Source organism: Sceloporus undulatus, chromosome 5 (assembly GCF_019175285.1).
Source record: "Sceloporus undulatus isolate JIND9_A2432 ecotype Alabama chromosome 5, SceUnd_v1.1, whole genome shotgun sequence".
Taxonomy (NCBI): Eukaryota; Metazoa; Chordata; class Lepidosauria; order Squamata; family Phrynosomatidae; genus Sceloporus; species Sceloporus undulatus.
In genome coordinates, this window is record NC_056526.1 from 82,130,633 (window position 1) to 82,154,467 (window position 23,835).

At 39.2% G+C, this 23,835-nt stretch overlaps 1 protein-coding gene across 2 annotated transcripts in view; it reads right to left on the reverse strand.

Annotated features, from left to right (window-relative positions):
• The window catches only part of ERGIC2 (ERGIC and golgi 2), a 29,985-nt gene that overhangs the window by 4,380 nt on the left and 1,770 nt on the right, over nucleotides 1-23,835 (reverse strand). For both annotated transcript variants that reach the window (XM_042470144.1, XM_042470145.1), the window contains exons 2-13: nucleotides 17,971-18,041; nucleotides 15,653-15,798; nucleotides 14,224-14,332; nucleotides 10,783-10,829; nucleotides 9,543-9,613; nucleotides 8,550-8,590; nucleotides 6,559-6,660; nucleotides 5,253-5,348; nucleotides 3,202-3,257; nucleotides 2,697-2,795; nucleotides 834-931; nucleotides 258-420 (exon numbers count right to left, since the gene is read on the reverse strand). In XM_042470144.1, the coding sequence (XP_042326078.1) occupies nucleotides 258-420; nucleotides 834-931; nucleotides 2,697-2,795; nucleotides 3,202-3,257; nucleotides 5,253-5,348; nucleotides 6,559-6,660; nucleotides 8,550-8,590; nucleotides 9,543-9,613; nucleotides 10,783-10,829; nucleotides 14,224-14,332; nucleotides 15,653-15,758 (988 nt within the window). In that variant the 5' untranslated portion in view covers nucleotides 15,759-15,798; nucleotides 17,971-18,041. The remainder of the gene's footprint in view (nucleotides 1-257; nucleotides 421-833; nucleotides 932-2,696; nucleotides 2,796-3,201; nucleotides 3,258-5,252; nucleotides 5,349-6,558; nucleotides 6,661-8,549; nucleotides 8,591-9,542; nucleotides 9,614-10,782; nucleotides 10,830-14,223; nucleotides 14,333-15,652; nucleotides 15,799-17,970; nucleotides 18,042-23,835) is intronic.

A 23,835-nucleotide genomic window follows, 5' to 3' on the forward strand; every position in this document is an offset into this window, starting at 1 on the left:
TGTTTGGTGGTCAGGGGAAATCCAGAGAAGGAGGAGAGGGATGGGGAGAGAATGGTTTAACATTGGATTGGGAAGGGAAGGAAGTGTAGTTAAATGGGGTGTTTGGTGGGGATAGAAGGTTTTAACATCAAACTGAGAAGACAAGGGAGTTAAATAGAGTGTTTATAGGGTAATATATATATACATAATGTTTCGCATATATTTTCTTGATGCTGTAAGTGTGTGGATTTGGCAACATAATCTAACCTATATATTACCTGTAGTAGAAAAGATTCCTCCAATGATACCACAAAGTCTCACTAAAAACTGCCAGAAAGGCATGTGTTCCTCTGTCACTGTCACCATAAGCGAACTGATGTCGTATTTCATGAAAATCCCAGATACACCATGACTCCCAGCTGCATGGTTGATCACTCTTTCCTAGAGAGCACAGCAAGAAAAATAAGTCAAACAGCATTTATTATTATTATTATTATTATTATTATTAAATCAAGTAGAAGAGGAAATGGGATTTGCTTGTGTCAGAGAGAACAGAGCACCCAAATGTCTTATTAGTACAGCTAGAATCAGAACAAAAACAACATCTGTTTAGGAATGGTAAAGTTAAGGTGTATAGGAAAACCACTTGAAATCTCTTTAGGAAAAGCTAGTATTTACTCATACATTTTTGGTAACAGAAGATTTGCCAAAAATATTACTGGAAATATATGTATGTATGACTAAGATTTCATCATGATTAAAAAGAATGGAACATCCACTAGTCCAAAAAGCTTTTTTAAGGCATTAGCAAGTAGTACCAGCATTCTTTCAATTGTTCTTTAATAAACACTTACCCTTTCTGTCACTGAAAACTGATGAGTTTCTGCTGAAATTTTATGTGTATGAAGCTTTGTTGGCACAACTGTGATGAAGTACTGGAACATCTGGTTATCTGACAGGAAGACAAATAAAAAGCAAAGTCATCATACAGAACTGCAGTACAAGACCTTGCATAAATACGTTAGTTATATAAAAGGTAAAGGTAGTCCCTTGACATGAATATCTAGTTGTAATTGACTGTAGGGGACAGTGCCCATCTCCGTTACTAAGCTGAAGAGCCAGCATTGTCTGAAGATGACTCCAGTGGCCATGTGGCCAGCGTGACTGCACCAAATGCTGTTACCTTCCCACCGAAGTAGCATCTATTTATCGACTTGCATTTGCATGTTTTCGAACTGCTAGGTTGGCAGAAGCTGGGACTAGTGACAGGAGCTCACTCCATCATGCAGCACTCGAGCCTCGAATTGCCAACCTTCTGATCTTCCAATCATCAGAATTGTGTCTTAACCACTAAGCAATGCATCCCACATTGTACAATTCTGTATACATCATACTATGAGAGAGAAAACCTGGACCAATTCATTTACTATTATTTACGTGTTTATTCCACCTTTCATCCACTGAGCTTGAGGAGATACATATGAATTTTCTCCTCCTCACATTATCCTCACAACAAGCCTGTGAGGTAAGGTAGGATGAGAAAGAGTGACAGACCCAAGGCCACCAGTGCATTTCATGGCTAATGAAGACCTGTACCTGGATCTCCCAAATCCCAGTCCAACACTCTAATAATAAGAACAACAACAACAATTTTTATTTATATTTCCCGCCTCTCCCTGCAGAGTGAGGCGGGATTACATCAATAAAATTGTAAAATACAAGTATAAAAAAACAGGTAAGAAAACACTAACAATATAAAATAAGGCAGAGGTGGGCAACTCTAGAGGAACCAGAAACCAATTTTCCAGCCTAGGATCCACTGTAGGATGCACAACCCTAAGACATCCCAAAATTACATGTCAAAAATTGTTTTGGGGGGAGCTGGGAATCCCTGCACCCTATTTTATCACAAAATCAGAAATGCCATTTCTGTGCATTGTGGGGGGGGACTACTGGGGGTCACATATGGCTCAATCTATTTGAAGGACTGTATGGGCTCATATGAGCCTACACAAGCTTGAAGTTTGACACCAGTTTAACTGCCATGGCTCTGTGCTATGGAATTCTGAGAATTGCAGTTTGTTGTGGCACCAGCATTCTGCTCTAGTTCTGCAACAAACTACAATTCCCAGAATTCCATAGCACTGAACCATGGCAGTTAGTGGTGTCAAATTGGACTACTTCTGCAGTGAAGATTCAGCCAAATGGGTTTTTCCCTGCTGTGGCATTCCATTTATAGAATACTCTTTCCTCAGAGGCCTGACTGATGTCATTCCTCTGCCAAGTCAAAACATGGCTTCTTATTAAAACATTTGGGAGGGGGGACTAATTGGTTTAGCAATTTTGCAGATGTACTCTAGCCGGCATTATATAAACTGTTTTAACCAGATTGAAATTGCATTTTTTTCGCTGATAAATTATTTAATATATTTGTAGTCTTTTTTAAAATTATTGTTATCATTTTGAACTGATTTTATTGTGTATGGCCTGAGATCTTTGGACAGAGGGTGGGATTTAACTATTTTAATAGAGAGATAGATGACAGACAGTCAAGATAAATGTAAACTCCCAGAATGACAAATTATACATATGATACAAATTATACTTGCATTCTACAGTAGCTCAATCTAATAACAACACATCATAATGCAAACTGTAATGAAAAACAATAACATACTAAACAGTAGACACTTTTATGTCAGGAGTACAACACTTACGGTCTGATGCGATTTTTTCAGTACCATCTAAAGGATTAATAATCCCTGGAATGAGCTCACCAAAAGACAAATGATCTATTCTGTGAGAGAAGTTGTATGCTGAAAAAGAAAAAGTAACAAGAAATCCATCCACTTGTTGCTCTCTACTCAAGTGCAGTATTATGGATGACCATTATCAAAAGAGGTTAAAGGATTCAGGATCACATCTGGTTGCATTTTAATCCAACTGGCGATGGACACACAAACCCACAAATTAAAGCATATGAAACAAGGGGGAGACCAAAGAAGGAACAGTTACTATCCTGCCTGCCTTTTGCTCCACAAAATCTGGTTTGAGCTGTAGATCTGGAGTGGTCCAATGTTCAAGGGCATGCAGTATTTTTAATTTGTTGCATCCCAAATGGTACATTTCCACAACCTGGTAAGCTCATTTTTATACATACTTGTCTGAAATATCTATACGCTAAGGATAATGTTCCATGTCAAGTAACAAGAGATGGCTTACATTCATGACTCACAAGGGCTGCCAAGTGCGCATGACCTCTCGGATGAGGAATTGCCCTAAAGAAGGACGAGGGGAAGGAAACAAAGTTTCAGCATCATAGAGTACAACATTGAAAAACCAGCCTAAATAAACATCTTACAAACTTTTAGAATACAGCTCAAGGTTCAAGAAAACACTTGTTTCTTAGTAAAGATATTTCTCATTTATTGAAGTAGATGTGTTCCTGGATATTACTTCTTTAACAGAAAATTTGGTAGGAGAGGCAGAAACAACCTGAAAAGAATAGGGACAGGGTCCCTAACTGCAAAAAAAGAGAAGTGCCACACACTTCAGCCAAGTTTTTATTCAAAACTAACCATATGCACATGTGAAATCAAGCAACCAGATCAGATAGGTCTTGAGCAAGTAAACAAAAACAATTCTTCTAGAAACCGCATGAAAGCTTCTTCCAAAAAGCATTCAGGGATTATTATTTTTCATTCACCAGTTTCCACTTATGATTTCTATTTTGGCACCCAAATGTATATAGATCTATGCTTTTTGAAAATGTTGAGAGGACTGCTGAGGCAGGCTTATCTGTCTTCCGCCTTTCTCAGTTTCGCTGTTCACACATGTTCACTTAGGGATTTGGAGACAGCTGCTGTTCACCTTGCCTGTTGTAGGCAGAAACAGCAACAGTAGGTTCAGCTACAGTAGATTCTCACTTTTTCCCAACTCTACCTTTTATTGTACTGTATTGTTTCCTGCAGACACTGCTACAATCTGTCAACGAAAGTCTGTTTCCCCAGCTGTCTTTCACTTTCCTGCCAATAATGCTGCTAAAAATCTCCCAGCTTGACAATGGATGAGGAAGAAAGGGGGCTGGAGGTAAAAAGCCTTTATGAAATGGAGCTTCTTTGTCAGAGACTTTGCTCACTGAGGTATACCTGTATATGCAGAACAGCATGCAATCAAACTCCTCACATCCCTCTCTAGAAAGCATAGAATAATGTTCAGTTCAAAAACCCAAATGGGTCAAAATTAGAGGGTACTGAGGGGGGAACTGTTTATTAGCAAAGTTAGTGGGAACGTTTTTTTAAAATCTATCAGTAATTGGTGGTATTGACAGACTGTGTATTGGATACTCTTATTCAACAGTAGCAAAACAAGACAGGAAGAACTAAAGGCATCAGACAAATATTAAAATGGCACAAAGCAAAGGTCTGGCACATATGGCTGCACCCTGTGTAAAGCAAGCATGTAAATGTGTATTGCTTGATCACAGGTTAACAGAAAATTAGAAAGCTGGGGAGTGGGGGGAAAGAGTTGACTGAAAAAGAAACAAAAATGTTTCTTAATCTTAAGGTAAGTACTAAAAATTAGGGTACGTTTATGAAGTGGAGAAGAAAAGGAACTGACAAAAAGAATAAATCAGAAAAAAATAATTTGGTTTGGGATAGTCTAATGAGATTGCACATGGATAGCTATGGTATTGCAAATAAGACAGCATGCTTGAATTATTGTACCCCTACTCTGAGATCTTCAGGGCAAATTAGAGGTATTTTACAAATGAAAAGAACAGAAGATGTTCAAAAAGATTGGGGGAAATAGATAGGATGAGTGGTGGCCTTCTTCCACTTTTGCCAAAGGTGTCTCCGCAAGAGTCAAAAGTGTTCAACTCCATACAATACTGATAGAACAAAACTGATCCCTCTACATCAACAAGAGAGTCTAGTGTAACACACAAAACGGCAGCAGTAGTAGAAAAGGCATGCAGCTGCAGTTTAAGGCATACACACACATAGGTGTGTGCACAAAGGCAGATCTATCTACACACACTTTCTTTTCAATATACTTTAACAATACACTAAAACGTATCTGACCCAGAATCCATGAAGAAATTTGGGATGCCTCCGCTGATGCATGAACACAGTGGAGCTTTCTTTCAAATAAACAGACAGTTATAAGATTGTTCTATTGCTCTGACCATCAAGAAGGGAAAGCCCAAAACCTTGAGGTGGGAAGGAGAGCTGAGTGATTTATAGTGCTTTCAATATATGAAATGAACATACTTGCCCACAGTTATGTGAAAGTTCCCTGCTACTTTATTAACGTACAGGTGCCCATGAATTCTGCAAGCATCTGGCGGCTGCAGTGAGTTGTCCTCCCTGTTTGAAGAAGGTAAACAAGAGACAGCAGTTGAAAAAGCCCTTCACACATCACCAACTTATTGTGTCACCCAGTGTGCTTTTTGGATCACTAAGCAAACAACAGCAGAAGGCAAACATTTAGTTTTTCGGCAGCTGAGAGGAATTTTATTGCCATCATGTCCTTCAGCTTCAGCAGTTGCTGAGGAGAGGAATAAAATAAACTGTATGTTTAATCTCAGGAGATAAGAAAGCTATTATGATACCAAATCAAACCATTTGGGAAGAATGTCTATAAAAGGCCTGAATCACCTGAGAAGGCATGTGGTTGCTTCCTTTTTCTAAGATATCCAGCTCAAAGCTCCGTACATATACAAAAAGACATCAGTGAATAAAACTCTCACCAACTCCAAGTCTGTCTATTGTTGATTCTAGTCTTTGAAACATGATGCCACCAGATTTCTGCTAGCCTTTAAGCTGCCTTAATCGTAACTATTCTTTACTTCTTGACAGTCTTTAAAATTCTGCACAATGGGGGAAAGGGGGAGTCTGGCTTATTTTTCAGGAGCCCTAACAGAAACTCCACATACCACTACCTCTAATAATATCAATTGCTTTTTTTTAAATATATACAGCAATTAAAATAAAATATGAGATGGCAGAATTAAATGCCGTAACCAAAGAATAGCTGGGCAACAACCATGGCTTTTAAATTCAGGACAAAAAAGAGGCAAATATCCCGGTTCTACAAAAACATAATTAAGTCCAATCAATTCCAGTGGATCCTTTCTAAATATTATTATTTGTAAGCAAGTGAAATGTGGAGACCAGCCTACGTTGGCCTTGTGTCAGTCCTTGTGATGCAAAAGTAAGAGCCCAGCACCTGGGTACAAGCAGGTAGAAACACACCAAGACAAATTCTCACAACCAACTGACTGTGTGTACACAGAACATGAAAACAGGTTCAAATGTAACATCTTTGGGGGCAAGAGAAGTCCTTGCTTCCCTGCTCACCAGCACACAATTCTGACTTGTCTCAGGTGATCATAGCTGTGCATCTATTTCAGGCCTTAAGCAGACAGACTTTTGATTACAATACCACCGATCCCCAAAACAAGTATGTTCAGGATCACATGATCAGCTCAGGAGATAAATATTTTTCTACATATGCTATCAGTACCTGAAGCAAATAACAATTATCATCAATTACATATAGAAAGCACCCTCTCACCTTGGTGGCAGTGCTGTTGAAGCACTTTTAAAAGCGCTTTTGAATATTATGTCTTGAAGAGAGTGTTCTTCTTGCAGCCTGCTCTGAATGATATGCAGCATCCTAAAAATTGGATGGGCAACAAAGGAATGTTTCAGTGCTTCCTACAGCAGTGCAAGACATACACTAGACATAAGTTGGCCAAATCTCTAACTTTCCCTCACATCAAAAGAAAAATAAAGGTGCCACCCATGAGTTGTCCAAAATTGCAGAGCTGTTCATTCCAGGGAAAGAACTATGGAACAATGGATGAGGATATTGGTATCTGGTTAATTTAATGTGGGGGAAGGCAAGGATATCCATGTCTGAAGCCACAACTGGTAGTTGTGTTCTGAAAATTATTCCAATAAAGCTTTTTAACAATGGGTGGTATGTTTTACACTTGACTAGACCAAGTCAGCTACATAGCAAATAGCCTCTGGACTAAATGGCCTTTCCAGATCTGCAAAGGTAACCTATTGTAGTAGTACCCAAACCATGGTGAATGTGGGTTGGCTCCCTTTGTAGAGCTAGGGCTCTGTCAAGATGGCAGAGGAATGAGATGCTGAGAATCTCCAAGAAAGTACAGGAAAAGGTCCAGAAAAGCAGTGAATTGAAGGCTACAGAAAAAGAACACATCAAGAAATGAAGAGAGTAAGAAGGGGAAGGACATGATGCAGGTAGAAAAGGACAGATGAGGATAAGTTGAGCTTGGTGAAGAGAAGATTGAGGGGTGACATGATTGCACTCTTCATATACCTCAAGAGTTGCCACAAAGAGGAGGCTGCAGGCTTGTTCTCTGCTGCCTCAGAGGGTAGAACTAGATCTAATGGTTTGAAGTTACAGGAGGGAGATTTCAACTGAACATTAGAAGGAGTTTCTTGACAGTGAAAGCAGTTCAGCAATGGGACCTATTGCCTTGAGAGGTGGTAAGTTCTCCTGCTCTGGACATCTTCAAAAAGAGTATGAATGCTCCAACTCAGTGGTCCCCAAACTGTGCCCTTTAAGAGATTTTGGACTTCAGTTCCTAGAATCCCAGACTATTGGCTGAGGTTCTGGGAGATGAAGTCCAAAATCTCTTCAAGGGCACAGTTTGGGGACCACTACTCTAACTGGATATACTGCACTAAGCAGGGGGCTGAACTTGCTGGCTCAGAGGGCCCCTTCCAGTTCTTGAATTCCATGATTGCATGACAAAATGGGAAAATCCAACAGGATGGTTTATAATCCTGCATATGTGAGAAGGGGGAAACAAAGGCAAAACTCTTTGTGGGCTTAGAGAAACAGAAAGCAACTTTTTTGGACAAAGCAACTTTAAACAGTAAATTCAGATGGCCTTCAACACACATCTCCCTGTGCCCCTATTTTCCAACGAAAAAGAATCTCTGCTTTACCTTGCACCAAGGATTTAAGACACTGAGGAAAGTCATATTAGAGTGGGCCCTTGGAATCTGCTGGAGTTTTATTCCAGGACCTCCTGTGAGTACTAAAACGTGTGGATGATCAAGTCCCATTAAATACAATAGCACAGTAAAATGGTGTTCCTTATATAAAATGGTAAAATCAAGGTTTGCCTTTTGGAGTGTGTGTGGATACAGAATCTCTGGATGTGGATAGCTGACTGCACATAATTATAAGATGGCTTTATGCATGCGGCACAAATGTTAAAAATGGGGGGGGAAAATAAAACTGTTTTCAAACTATCAAATTATGTCAAAAAGTCCTGAACATTAAAAAGTGTAACATGTAAGGTTATTGTCTTTGCCCATTACTTAGCAATGACAACACTGTCCAAAATACAGATGGAAGCAATGAAATGTAATGTCTTTGTGCATAATGAGCCTGCAGTTATTTATTCAAATTTCTTAGTTTTAAACTCAAGGTTTGAGAGCAGCCAAATGTAAACATGTGTCCACATGCATTCACAATTATCCTCCCTATTTGTACATATGACATTGCATTTGGATTATTACCTTTGCCATTCTCTCTGCAAAGGACTGAGTTCAAATATTACCTGCAACGAAGAATGTAATCATAAGACACAATACTCTCTCAGATTCTCCTAAGACAATTTCTACCAGTCAAGAAAACAGCAGCATGGGGAAAAGCCAGGCACATAACAATGGTGGAGGCTGGCATGATTTGTTAGCAATTAATAAAATAATTTCATACTGATATCTAATTCCTCTTTGAAAAATTGATAAATTTGTCACAGCAACTCCCTTTTAGTGGGGGTTCACCTTTTAAATGAAGGAAAGGGTGATTATTAGTGCATTTTTAGCACAAGGTAAATGATCTATGGCTTGCTGGTTATGTATTTTCTGCACCACCTGTCAACAGTCTCACAATATCACTGAATTTTCCCCCACTGGTTATAATTTGTTGGCAGGATACACTAAAGGTGACTGCAGCAGAAATACTTTTGGTAGGAATCACAAGACTTTCAGAATCACTGGCTCTCCATGCTATAATAATGCACATAAAGTTTGCCAACCAAAGAAAAAATGAACAGCAGATGTAAAGGCTTGGACCCTAAGATACATTAACTCAAACAAGTTCATGGAAAGGAAAGTTCCCATCTCTTCTATGGAAAATACAGAAATTCTCCTCCCCATCACCCCCATGGCCTATGAAGCAACTTGTCACTACAAGTGTTTGTGTGTACTCCTTGTCATCCCAACTTTCCTCTCTTTCCCATGACCTAATGAAGTCCTTGGTGAGATAGATTCAGCTTCTATTCATGTTTCTCATTATGATGTCCTGTACACTGATGGCTGCCAATATTGTTCTGCACATCCACCAGTTTAAGACAACCCCACTGTGAACATCTACCACATCACTGGCTACTAAGGATATTCAACCAAATTCAAGAAAACAATAACATTTTTGGGGGGAGGGTTTATTCAAGAACCAAGCAAGCCAATTATTAACTAAACCTTTTACAAAGAAAATGGGAGTAAACGTACTGGTTCATAAGTTAATCCATCAGCGGAGGCAACCATTGTTTCTGCCAAATCCAACACATCGGCACCAATATCTGTTTCAAAAAGTGAAATAGACAGGTAAACACAAAAATAAGCCTGTAAAACAATATCTGCTCTTTTCAAGTCCAACATTTTCTTCTTTTTTTTAAGAGACAGATAATTTCCTTCTGTTTTGTTTCTAATGGTATCTCAGTTTGTCACAGTAGCCCTCACTGCCACAAGCATGAAAACTATTGTGAAACAGGAGCTTTCAAAACCAGCCAACTGCAGCACATCAAAACAGAGGGCATACAAACAACACATTTCTTCCTAATGAGCACTTTGGAAATGTCAGTGCTCCTTCTAAAACATCAACGTGTTCTGTTTCTTGTTGTCACAGACTGCTGTCAGCACTTATGATGAGCAAATAACAACAGTAAATTACAAAGTGTACTAGTTCATAAAAAAGGTAGCCAGAAGCCAAAGATCACTAGTATTTCAAACCATTTTGCTTTATATTAAATGCAATTTTCTGCACGCATCCCTATTTGTCCTTCTCTTTTGATATGAAATCTGTTTTCTTCTGTAAAATATTCTTCTTTAAAATATTGATTGTTTGGCTGTCACAAAACTCCACTTTTTATTTTTGCAGATAGTTCCAACTGAAAAACCACAAGCAATAGAAAACGAAGTTGCTGAATTGAATGTCTTATGTGTGTTGTGTGTAACTGAAGGCCTGTGATTTGTCCAGGAAAGGGAAATTTAGCACGTCGCACAGTAATGTACTCTAGACAAAAGGCAGAAAAATAATTCAACTATAATTTGTGAATAAAACAGTCACTCTGCACTTAGACATTTGGAAAGCCCCAATGTATTATTAATGTGTTCCAGGTAAAAAGAAATATTTTCTTCTCTAAGGTATCAAGGGAAAAGCAGTGTTGAATTATTCGTGCCCTCAAGTAATATTAAAATACTGCCAATAAATCATTTAGTTATTCTAAAAATCAAATAGATTTTTAGAATAATTGATCAAATTGGCAACAAAACAGTTTTTGAGTAAGATAAGATCTCAAGACACAGCAACATTTTATAATAACCATGTAGTGAATCTGAGGGTTCATCCTGGAAAAATTACCCTACATGCAGAAATCTCCCTTTGTGTAAAAATAACATGTTATACTGTTCAATTTAAGACAACAATAATCTATTTTTTAAATGAACTATATTTCATGAAAATACTTACATTGACATTTCATTGCAACAGTAATATCTATATTGATTCTTAATTTACTGGAAAAAAGAAAACATACCATAAGTCAATTTCAAAACAGTTTATTATTACTGTCATATAATAGTTTACACTATACAGAATACTATGTATGTGCCTTCAAGTCTCCTGTCAAGTAACAGCAAACTCATGAATTTCATAGGGTTTTCTTAGGCAAGGAATACTCAGGTTATTTTGCCAGTTTGTTCATCTGAAATATAGCCTACACCACCTATAATTGTTGATGGTCACCCAACCATGTATTAACCAGGGCTGACCATCCTTAGCTTAGGAGTGGAGTTCTCCAGATGTCATTGGAGTACTAATCCCAGCAGCCCTGGCCAGCATAGCCAATGGTGAAGGATACTGGAGATTCCCATCCCAACATAAATCTTGATCCTTGGTCCTTGTCCTATAAGCCATAGTCCAAAGTAGTAAAAATGGTGATACTGAACCATCCCAGATGTGATGGTTCCCGAGATGTGATTGCTGAAGGAAGAGTGAGAAAAAATAGTTTTTCTGACAATGTAAGTGCCTTATGCAAGTGGAGAGCACTTACATTTGCAGAAGCACCAGTTTTCTCTTCCACCTCCTTTATAGATCTGCAAAATCCATCTAGGGAAACTGCTGGCTCAGGATTCCATGTCCATTGATGTTTTGCTCAATGCTTCCTACACAAAGCCTGAAGAATATATAATGTCCCTAGACACTGTCTTTAAATACGGTACTAAGTACAGGGAGATGTCAAGCTTTTTCCTTGGTCAATTATTAATAAAACTGCAACCAATCTTGGAAAAATAAATGCTGCTTGGAAAAATACTTAATTAAGCTTAATTAAGCTGCCTGAACATGAGCAGATTAATTTACTTCATTTTAAATGACATTCATATCCTTAAGAGGATGTAAAGCAAAGAACCAGGTTTGACTATCTACTTAAAGAAACATGTATGTTCATTCATATGTACCATTTTCAGCTCACTATGAATATCTTTGCAAACAAGTATTGTATTAGAGGAGTTAATGCCTGAAACCTTTTCTGGCAATAGCTCCTTACTATATGATTTCTGAGCCTAGCTATTGTGTATAGCAAATACCAAAGTACCACTGTGGCTGTTAAATTGTCTGAATGGATACTGAAAGGAATGTAGAAGAAGCACTAGGGCTGTAACCAGTAAGACTTCCACACCTTTTGGAGTGTGTTTTCCTAAGGGGTACAGCATTTGAAAAGCCACAGGCACTGCCTGTGGCTTATTATTACTCCACAGAATACAGTTGTCAATGTCTACTAGCCATGATGACTTTATATTGCCTCCACTATCACAGGCAATCTGCCTTTCAGCAACCAGAGGATTTAAGTTGGAGGCTGCTGCTGCATTCATGGCCTGCTCATGAGCCTCCCAGAAGCATCTGGTTGCCCTCTGTGTGAACAAAATGCTGGACTAAAACGGCCTTTGGATTTGTTCCAGCATGGCTCATGTTCCTAGCCTGATGCACACTTTGCCCAATTGTCTCCATGACAACAAAGCGAGGAGCCAAAATACACAACACATCTATTTAATAACTTATTTTCCAAAATGGTAAGAGCACATCAGCTTCCAACTGAGAGGTGAGAAGTTCATGGTTCCCCAAAGCAACACACACAACAGGCAAGGACATGATAAAGAAGTGCACAAATGTCACCGCAATAATTAATAGCTTGTTTTTAATCAACTTTGGAGAAGAAACAGAGCCTGATTCGGGGACTGGGAACAAGCCACAGATCCTAGTTCTCCCCTACTCTCACAGGAACTCCCTGGGATTGTCTGCAAGCATTATCCATGATTAAAAATATGTGGTTAAGAGTTACTAAGAATTAGCTATTGACACTACTAACCTGAGTTTGGCCTTAAAATTCTAGGTAAGAACAAACTCAGACTGATAAACACGTTAAAAGGCTTGGGAGGTAGAGAGGAAAAGCCTTTCATTGGTACTGTCTCCTGTAAAAAGACATTTTTCCTGGAAAGCACTCAACTGATAAGGTTGAAACAGGTTGAGTGTAGAGATATGGGGTGTCTTCAAGAGGCCTGCCAACTTACAAGAACCCCATGAATTTCATCAGGACTTTTAAGGCATGGAGTAATGCTTCAGATATTTTGTTTTAAAGAGAAAAGCCAGCATTATGAAACAGGTAAAGAAGCACAGGCCTGTTACAGACTGCCAAAATAAAGCTGCTTCAGATCTCTTTGGAGGTATGGAATTTAAATGATGCATGCATCCTAAGAATCCGGAAGCTGCACCAAAAGCTGCACTCCAGTGCTTAGGAATGGAGTGTGGCTTTGGTGCGACCTCCGGACTCTTAGGACCCATGCATCATTTAAGTAGCATACCTCCAAAGAGACCTGAAGCAGCTTTATTTTGGCAGTCTGTAACAGGCCAGAGTTAGCTTTAGTGATGGTAAATATTAGCCCACAATTTACTCTTAACCATGTTTTAAGGTTGTATGGCTGGAAACATATACTAGCTCCTACAATATTACTAGCAACCATGTGGCCTTTGTGGTTGACAGGAGCATATAGGTAGGCACAGGGGTGTTGCTGCTGGTGCGGGCCGAAGGGGGAGGTGACATCCTAAGGGGAGGGTGACACCACTGGTCCCTAAACATCTTCCTGTTGACAGAAATGGACTATGGTGTTTGCCTGTATGTCTTTCAAATGCTGAAGAGATGGTGTAAATGGGGCAAGGCTTAGTGGGAAGAAGAAAAAAAAGAGGTCCCAGGGTTTTATTTTAATTCAAATCCTTTTTTAAAAAAAATTAAATATATTGCCATTACATTAAATGAAATATGGGAACTACAATTTATGAGTAACATTAGTTCAAAAAATACTACTAAGGATTCTGTATGGTACGGTATGAGAAGAGGTCAATGGGGAGGTGACAGCATAACTACACTGGATGATACCAACCTTAGTAACAACACTGGATAGGAAGGGGAATGCATAGGTAATGTCAGAAGTGACTGCCTGACCAATGAAATTCTGTCTCGCTGACATGACTACAGTGGAATAGAAATCACTCACAAAGAAATAACTCTCACACAGCTAGAGTAACATGTTAATTCACCTGAGCAAATCTGTCATTCTTAAACCATCTTTGAACAGATTGGATCCTTAATTAATATGCTCGGTTTTTGCCACTCTCTGTTGCTTTCTATGGCACAGGCGAGTATGCTCCTTCTACCTGTTTGCCCCAGGAGATACATAATAGCTTTGTTTTGCAGTTTCTTAAGTACATGGATGTTGACATTACCCAAGCACTGATCAGAGATTAAATGGAAATATGAGGTTTACTGCCTTAGGGGAGTCAAGATGTTTTAAGAGAAAATAAGAATATACAATCAACACGAGTTTTGAAAAAAAGCAAATGAGAGCAAAAAATTACCTAATAAAGTCCTTATCTACTTCATACTCGTATTTCATCCAGGTATCTCGATATACTGTAAACTCCATGATGGTTAAGAGGGCCATCGTGGTAAATGCTATTAAGGAAACTAATCAAAAACAAGAAAAAAATAAAGATATAAACACACATAAGGTTATCAGCTGGGTTTATTTACTGGGGGGGGGGGGGAATGGGTGTACATCAGTTAACACATTAATACTGTACATCTAGCCATTCAGCTTGAACAACAAAAAAAGCTGCAGCAACTTGAACACTAACATAAATAAATCATGAACGTTTGTAGATTATCATTCACCCATGAAAGCAACAATAATGGTCTAAAGGCCAATCCCTAGTACAATATATTCTGTTCAGACACTCATAGACCAATCTTTTCATTAAAGCTCTGGAACTGCATCCTTATGCAAGCAAGATATAACTACATTACAGTCATGCAAACTACAGTGTGAGACTCACTTACCCTAGCTGGAGAACATATGCTACTGAACATTTCCCCCAAAATTGTTTTTCTGCCCCCAAATGCCTCCAAGGGTGTGTGGATGATATTTTCACCAAGGTTTTGGCCTCTGGGCCCATTTAGGCCCATGATAGGCTCTTTATTGAAACAGGAAATGAATCATAAGTGACTTCCTCTCACTTTCTAATGTTTAAAAAAGCCTCTCCTAGATTTAATATGGACCAAAGAGGGGATAAAAATACAGTGAAAATGCCCCTATGGCCCCTACATGTGGGCATATCCTTTCTGCATATGTGCAATACTTTTCTGCTTCAACTGGCATCCTTGTATTTGCTCTGACTGCTTTACCTGAATGCAGAATGCTTGAGAGAATCTGCTTAATTAGTTGGCACTAATGGGGTGGTTTAGGCATTTAGGTTTAGACACTTGGGGAGGGATTATATTACGAAAATGTGAGAGCACAGGCTTCAAAACCAACCAAGACTGGGCACCAGAACAATACTAGTATCACCACCTGCAGGAATCAGGGTTTTCTTTAAATCATCTTTAATAAAATTACCATTATTAAGCTTAATCCAAGATTGCTGATCCAAAGCAAGATGGCCATTTACCCCCAAAGAGCAATCACTCTGTCTCAGACTGAGAATTGGGAATGGAAAATTTTCTTGACTCAGGACGCCACAGACAGAGCAGGTGCAAGAAAAGTGGGTGAAGTTTTGAGCAGTAACAATTTTAATAAACCAAACTGAAACCATACTGGTGTGTTTCCTTAATGAAAAGTTTGAAATTTTGTGTGCTAGACTTTTTGTTATCTCTGACAAGTAAGGCAAACATTCAACAGTGGCCCAGCTTGCAAGACCTTTTTTTCCTGACAAATGCTCACTGGATGCAACTATTGCTCTCATCCATCAGACCCAGCGGTCATAGAGAGTGAACCATTGGCAAGCTTACCTGTTCCTCCACTTGCTGAAGTCTCTATGTAACTTTCAGGAACTTTTGGAAAGGCATCCAGCTCCTTCATTAAATTCAAGGTCTTCTTCCGATTCAGTCGCCTCATCTTCAGCACAGCCCTCAACGTCTTCCTTCATATATTCACTCTGCAAGAGAGCACCATCCAACTATATTGTGACTGACAAACCTCTTGAGTGCTGAAATTGAACTCACCATATACAACTGAAACTAAGTTTATCAAAAAGTACTTTGGAATATAAAAATTTTAGATGAATCAAGTTGCTAAACTAAAAATGCCTCTCACCTCAGGATATTGGGACATCTTCTTATTTTCTTCTGCTGCTAAAATGTAGCAGTGAAGCCAGTTGCCCTACTGATGTTCATCAGCTACGACTGCCATCATCTCTGATAACTGACTAGGTTATATAGGACTCCAATTTTTAATCTGCAAATTCCCCAACCTCAAATTAGTATTTTCTGAAACGTCCTTCCCTAATAAAATGGAGTCATCAAGTCCATTGCAAGCATTATAAAGACACACCAGCATGTTCAGCATTTCACTTGAAGTAATTTTGTGACAAATGCTTGCTGGAACAGAAAAGTTTTAACCAGTCAGCAAAAAAGGTGGACAAATATATCTCACAGCCAGAAAGAAACCAAATGCACCCAAATCACAAACAGGGCACAGACAGTGGATCTTAAGGAGAAGGCAGGATGGTAAAGGAGGAGGTAGAACCTCAAGCAACATGGACCCAAGCCATTTAACCTTTTTGAGGTAACAGATAATATTTTGAGTTATGACAAGAAACAAACTAGAAACTGGAATAGCTACTACACCACTAGAGTATGATCCCATGTGTGAGTGTCTATCTTTGTTGCCACATGACAGATCAACTAAAGTTTCAAAAGGCTAACATGTAGGCAGTACACATTAATAATCCAACCAGGATGTAAACAACGCATGTGAACCCTGACCAAATCTTAGAAATCAGCACAACTGCTGCAGCACTCTAAGCTAAATAAACATCCTTCTATCCACACCTGCTATCCGGGACTCCAAATGAAAAGGTAGGTCTGATAATGTCCCCAAACTGCAAGTTCAAGTTTTCAAGGGGAATGTGACCCATGCAAAACAGATTGAACCACTATTCCAGTGCCTCCCCTTATGAAGCCTGGTGATGATCATGCTTTAGAAAAACAGACATAGAAAGGCAGAAACAAGATGTTTGTTAATAAGCCCATCCCAGAAGGACCAGAATTTTTCTTAATGAGTTTTAAAACACTCAGAAGGAGGAATGGAAGAATTGCAAAATAGTGATATTATCAACATGCTGAAATGGTATAATCTAGATTTAGACATATGTGACAGGGCAGAAGGAAAAGGACCTCCTCTATCACATAGCAGTCTCTCCAGCTCTCTGAAAATGCTGCACAAAGATCTGTCCATCTCCAGTAGCATTATATTAATCCAAGTCCATATTACAAGGGTAGGTAACTGTGACTCTCATGATACAGTATTTCTGTACTACAATTCAGATAAACTCAAAACAGCATATTTAATGGAAAGGATTATGGGAACTGAAGTCTAAAATCACCTGGAACACCATAATCACTCACTTCCGGTGAATTACAAGTCTTGGAGCTTTGTTGTTGTGTGCTTTCAAGTTATTTCTAACTTATGGCAACCTTAAGGGGAACTTAGCAAGGAGTTTTCTTGGCATGTTTATTCAGAGGTTGCCACCCTCTTGAGACTGAGAAAGTGTGACTTGTTCAAGGCGGTTTCCATGGCCGAATGGGGATTCGAACCCTGCTGTCCAGGGTCGTACATCAAAGCCCAAACATCATTGCCACACTGGCTCTCACTGAAGCCTACAGGGAGAAAAGAGCCAGTGGGTGTGTGCATGTGTTGAAGAACAACACTGAGAGGGGAAAATGTAAATACTCCCCTTCCTACCTGTTAATTTCCCCCTCTACCATTATTTTCACTCTGGTTCATCATTAATGGTACCTGGCAAATGTGGATTTTGGAACATTTGTTGGCTGATCTAATGTGGTTCTGACTTATTATATCCTGCCTAGACTACAAGATTTCAAGGTTTTACAATCCAAAAAGTATCTCCCCACTCCCAATGTGTCATAAATGATACAGATTCCAGTTTACTTTTCCCATTTACAGACATCAGGCAAGGATTAAAAGCACTTAACTTGAAATTTCCCTAGACATTCAAAGATATTAACACTCAAAAATAATTTTACTCAAGCATAGTAAAAAAAGAGAAAAAAAGGAAAGTGGTATCCTAGCATATGAATGATCTTACCTTGATCTTCTGTTCTTCTGGCAGTTATTCAGTAGTGAGGAAGAAGCACAGCAGGGTCAGGGGCAAAATTTCTGAAGCAAGAGAAGATCAACATCAGTCAGTTGGGGAAGCTGAAAAGCACACACACATAAGCCTTTAGGGAAAAATGCTCTTTTTTCACAGTCTTCTTTCTTTTAGAAATGTAACTTTCTTGAATAATAACCCAAAAACTGGAAAAGTATTTATCAGACAATCAGAAATGTTGAAGACATAGAAAACTGAATTGCACAAAGTGCAAAAAAGGAAACTGAAGGAGGTCAAGAGAGCAAAGGTAAGCAGAAAAGATGTAGAGTGGAGAAAAGGAGCACAAGAGTACGGGAAGTTGGTGAAGTGAGTTGGCCCTCTGCCACCAGAGGATGGGTTTTGAAGTCCGTGTTAGCACCATAGCCAAACGTTAACAGTTTTCAGTGACCTAAGAGGGTTCATTTGCATCAGTGACCTTGCTGGATAACATTTTGCATTACCCTTGCTGTTTGAGGCTGGGAAGAATTATGAAGGCTGAAATGGAATGGGGGAATGAATCTGTTGCTAACCTGCTTGCACAATTCTCATAGCTATTTGGGGGAGACTGGTCATACTTGCACACTTTCATTTTCTTTATTTGCTTGTGCACTTGGTGTGTGTGGGTGTACTTCCCACATGTCCAGTGATGGGGATTTTAATCGATTGCTGGCCAAGGGATAAGTCTGGTTAGAATTTGCTTGGGGGCCCAGTTTTACCAATGGCTATGAAAGGATGCTGGACTCTATGAACGAAAGAGCTGGAATGCATCTCTGCTGTGTACCATTTGCTGCATCATTTACCACCAATAAAGCTTATGCTATAGCATTAACATGTATCAGTGCCTGACACCAAACACACCCTGGAAGAGGCCTGCAGCTTAGTTCTGGAATGAGACAGATGTTAACTAAAATGCAGAAGTGAGAGCACTATTTAAACATATACTGTACACTCACAGTACTGATTTATGTATACTTATATTAAAAGACTGTCTGCAATAAAACAGACACTTCACTTTAATAACTTTTTGACCCATATGTGCTTGTCAGACAGGGGAGGAGAAAGGTTGTGGTAGGCAGGAATGAATCATATTGATCCACTGACAAGATATCCATATTCATGAATTTAAAAGTTCTCACTTTTATAAGCACTACTTTTATTACTAAGTACACAGAAGGTAGACGAAAAACTAATCGTAGGCAGCTACAAATATACAGTACCTTTTCTACAAATTTCTCAACAAGCTACTTGTCTAACTGGCCGGTACAGAACGGTACACACATATACAGTACACATTAAGAAAACAAATCTGTTCTCTTCATCTGCTATGTACCACATTTAAATAGCATTTTTTGAAGCCAATTAGTAGGAATGGTGGGGTGGAGAGGCTGCCAAGAAGAAAGGTGCCTCAAATAGAATAAGGCCTGATTAGTACCTGTCTGGTGGGAAAGCAAGAGAATATTATGGTTAGGATATTATTGAAAGATGCAGAAAGTGAGAGCATAGTGTGTCTCTGTGTGTACACAGGCAAGTATATTAAGAAGAAGAAAACACACCAGATGGTTGACACAGTGAAATAAAAACACACAAGGCCCAAACTGTGCTCATATACACTGATTAAATGTTTGCTTTCTAACAGCAAAGTTTAGTTTGTCATTCCATCCAAATTGTCAGATTAAGCTTGCAGAAGTTCCCCAAACACTCTTGCTAATCACAGTCTAAAGCTGTGTTAACCTCAACCAACCCTAATATCAAAGGGGGGGGGGTTGCAATTTAGTATACAGGCTATTTTCTCTTACTTCTAACACAATGGACATTTTGCATTTAGGTTTTTGTTGCTCCACTAATGTATTATGCCTGAAGCTCTATTCATGTGCTCTTGAACCCCATGCTCTCAAAGCATTTCCATTTACAAGCCTGTGCTAATGATTCCTTAATGATTCATTTTACATCTATTGATACCCATGAAACTTTCCTGAAGAAATTGGCTCTAGAGTATAAAATTGAGCCCACAGCCTTCTACAAACTCTTTAAAGCTCCAATCTTATTCCCTAATTCCTACTTTCCTCAGAGTGAGGCCATCTTATCTCAGTGGGACTTCCTTCTGAATTGTTATATATAGGACTGCTTAGTAGAAGTCATCAACAGATCAAGTTTATTCTGTTGAGGAATGACCTGTGCTGTATTTAATTCTAACAAATCCTTTTTAAAAATCCATCAGTAATACCTTTATTGGCCAAACAAAATGCACAATATACTTGTTGTGCACAATATACTTTAAAATCCTTTAAAAGTACTGTAGATCAATTCTTGGATAAGTATATGCTTTAATGGACAATAACATGTTATTCTTTATCACAAATAACCTTTTAAAATACTGCAGTATCACTCTTGCTCTGTGATGCTTGAAAATGGATCAACAGACCATAAAGATAAGGCTAGTATAAGAAGTACCCTTCCCTCTTCTTAATGTCTCTCTATATGGGGAAAGGATGGGGAAAGGTGCTATAGGAGAAGCATTTTAAGATAGGAAATAGCATTAGCTTTCCAAAAATAAGAAACTGAGCCCACAATGGGAAGACATCCAAAACAGAAAGCTTTTTGCTGGGTTTATAGAACCCAAAGAAAACCTGAGCTGCAAAAACAAGATATTGGGAGGCTGGCAAGGAGAGGTCCGATTTGCAAAGAGGATAGAACTGTAGTAGCACTCTAAATTTATCCTGCTCATCTGGAAGCTTTAACATTATGACACTGCTTTGACAAGCTTAACAGAAATATAAAAATGAGACATCAGCCGAGCTGTAGCTTCCAGTTACAGACAAAGGCTCTGATCCAGTTAAAGGTATGACTCTCACTAAAAGCAATTACAGTGGTACCCCGGGATACGAAATCACCGCGTTACGAAATTTCCGGGATACGAAAAAAATAAATAGGAAAAAACTGTTTCGGGTTACGTTTTTTTTTTCGGCTTACGAAAAAATTTTTGGTGCTTTTTGGCGCTTTTTCACACGAAATCGCGGCTTCCAGCGCTAGCAGCTATGGCTTTTTCGGCTAGCGAAATTTTTCGGGTTACGAACGGCGCCACGGAACGAATTACATTCGTAACCCGGGGTACCCCTGTAGATTTAAACAAGTTGTGAATCACTGGTTCCATTGGGATTTAATCATGAGTAACATTAGCTGGAAGCCAAAGAGGTTCATGTTGTCTCTTTATTTCCTTCTTATTATTTGCTATCAAACTAAGCCCACAGTCCTGACAACTCTCAAAGTTGTCTTAAGGCTTAAGCTCTTTTGCAATGCCATTTATGACCTACTGCACACTGGGAACAAAGCATGAGACCAGGTGCTAGATGCCCTGGGACAATTGTCTCCTGGTAATGTCAGCCATATCTCACTCTCAGTTTCACCACAACTGTGCAGCCACAGGTGGTCCTGATCTGAAGAATAAGTATATTTAGAGGGAGAAGATATAGCACAAAAACTCAGAGCTTGGAGAAGTTAGTTTTTGGACTACAACTCCCACATACTTTCTAATACATGCTTCCCCGATGCTGGCTATTAGTAGGTGATAGGAACAGTGTAGCTGTGCCACTACAAGGAGATTTTACAGGCTATTCCTCTGTCCTGGTGTAGAAGATGCTTCTGCTTCTGTAACAAGATAATCCTGCAATAGTCAAAACTACTTTCTCTCCAAAGCTACCAAATCTAGATGTTCTTTCTCCTCCCAAACAGTCTTATCTAAATCACTGTTAAACAAGTGACTGGCAGACAGCAATGAAATTTAACCACAGTAGCAGCATTATAATGGCTTGAGGAATGACAACAAGGGGGGAAAAACTTACTGTGCTAATTTGTATGCCCACAGTCACAATATCCTTAGTTGTAATAAAAGTTCTTCATCTTTGCTACTGGTTCAGAACAGTAATCTCGTTCTGCAATAATCTTACCTGTGCATTTTTTCCCTAACACACACCTCTTTCACAGCAGCCTATCAAAAGATGCCAGACTACCTTTAGCAACCTGTTAGGCAGCGAAGCAGGAACCATACCTGTCACACATTTCCAGGAATGGGTTATTTCTTTTTCTACCCTATTCTGATTCTATTTCTGACAGCACACACAAAACCTTCTGAATATTACAGTATATGCAATATTTAATGACACTTGAGTTTTTTAATTTTAAAAATGCTCTATCTCTGTTAGTATATCTGGTAAACCAAACAAGATAAGAGTTCATTAAATCAACATATGACTGAAAAACTTTACAGCCCTCATAAAGCCATTTACAGCATGTATACTCAAATGTAAGAACCACTGTAGTCTACGGCACTTGTTCCCAAGTAAATGTACACAGTATCGTGCTGTAAGTCAAGCATATACATGTATATCTAAATACATGTACACAAACATGATTGTTTTAATGTTATACTGCAGGGTATTTTACACATGTCAATTCCTTAAGTCAAATTGTTTCAATTCCTTGTGTCAAGTCTAACTGAAAGATAACACCACATTAAAATTAACCACCAATTTATAAATTAGCTTCTGCAGCCCTCCTGCCCCATATTCTTATTTCATCAAAGAAGAAAGAAGAAAAATGAAGGGCAGGAGATATCGATCAAGAGATGATTGGGATCAGGAAAATAATAATGAGAGGTTAGAAAGGCAAGCAATGGGAGAAAAGGTAACATACATTTACTGGAGGACTGGAGCGTGGCTTTGGTGTGGCTTCTGGACTCTTAGGACGCATGCATCATTGAAACACCATACCTCCACTGTGACTCGAAGCAGCTTTATTTTGGCTGTCTGTAACAGGCCACAGGGAAGCCACTTTTAAACCAGACATAGAATCTCACTAATGCAGAGCCAGTGTAGTGGTTTGAGAGTTGGACTACGACTCTGTAGACCAGAGTTTGATTCTCAGCTTGGCCATGAAATCCACTGGGTGACCTTGGGCAAGCCACATTCTCTCAGCCTCAGAGGACAGCAATGGCAAACCCCTCTGAAGAAACTTGCCAAGAAAGTTGCACAATAGGGTCACTGTAAATTGGAAACAACTTGAAAGCACACAGCAGCAGCAATGTGGAACTAGAAAGCCAATGTTGTGTAGTGCATTGAGCACTGGGCTTTGGAAAACCAGGGTTCAAATCCCTGCTTGGTCATGCAAACCCATTGGATGATCTTGGGCCAGTGACACCCTCTCAGCCTCAGAGGAAGGCCATGGCAAACCCTCTCTGAACAAACCATGCCAAGAAAACTCTGTGATACATTTGCCTCAGAGTCGCCACAGGCCTGAAACGACTCAAATGCACACAACAATGTGGAGTTTCCATTTGAAACTATTAACCAATTTCATGGTCTATGAATCATGTGTGTGCACCTATATTGAGACTACAGTGGGTCTTACCTTGGAGTAGACGTGCATCAACAAGGACAGGCTGGCACAACATATGGCCTGAGGGCCACATGCGGCTCGCCAAAGGATTTTGGATAACCTGCAAGTATGTGGAATAACTTTTAAGGCTGAGGAGAGAGCTATGAGAGATGGAAGAGGAGGAAGGGCAAACCCTCACCCCTCAAGGCTCCTCTGCTTCTCCTGGCTTTTTCCCAAGGTGGCAGAGGAGGAGGAGGATAGGCAAACACTTGCCCTGCAAGGTTTCTCTGCTGCCCAGATTACTCATGGTGAGACATAAAGGTAATAATAATAATAATAATAATAATAATAATAATAATAATAATAATAATAATAATAATATTTATTTGTATACCGCCCTCTGGCAAACCAATCCGGGCGGTTAACAACAGTAAAATATAAAATATGACAATT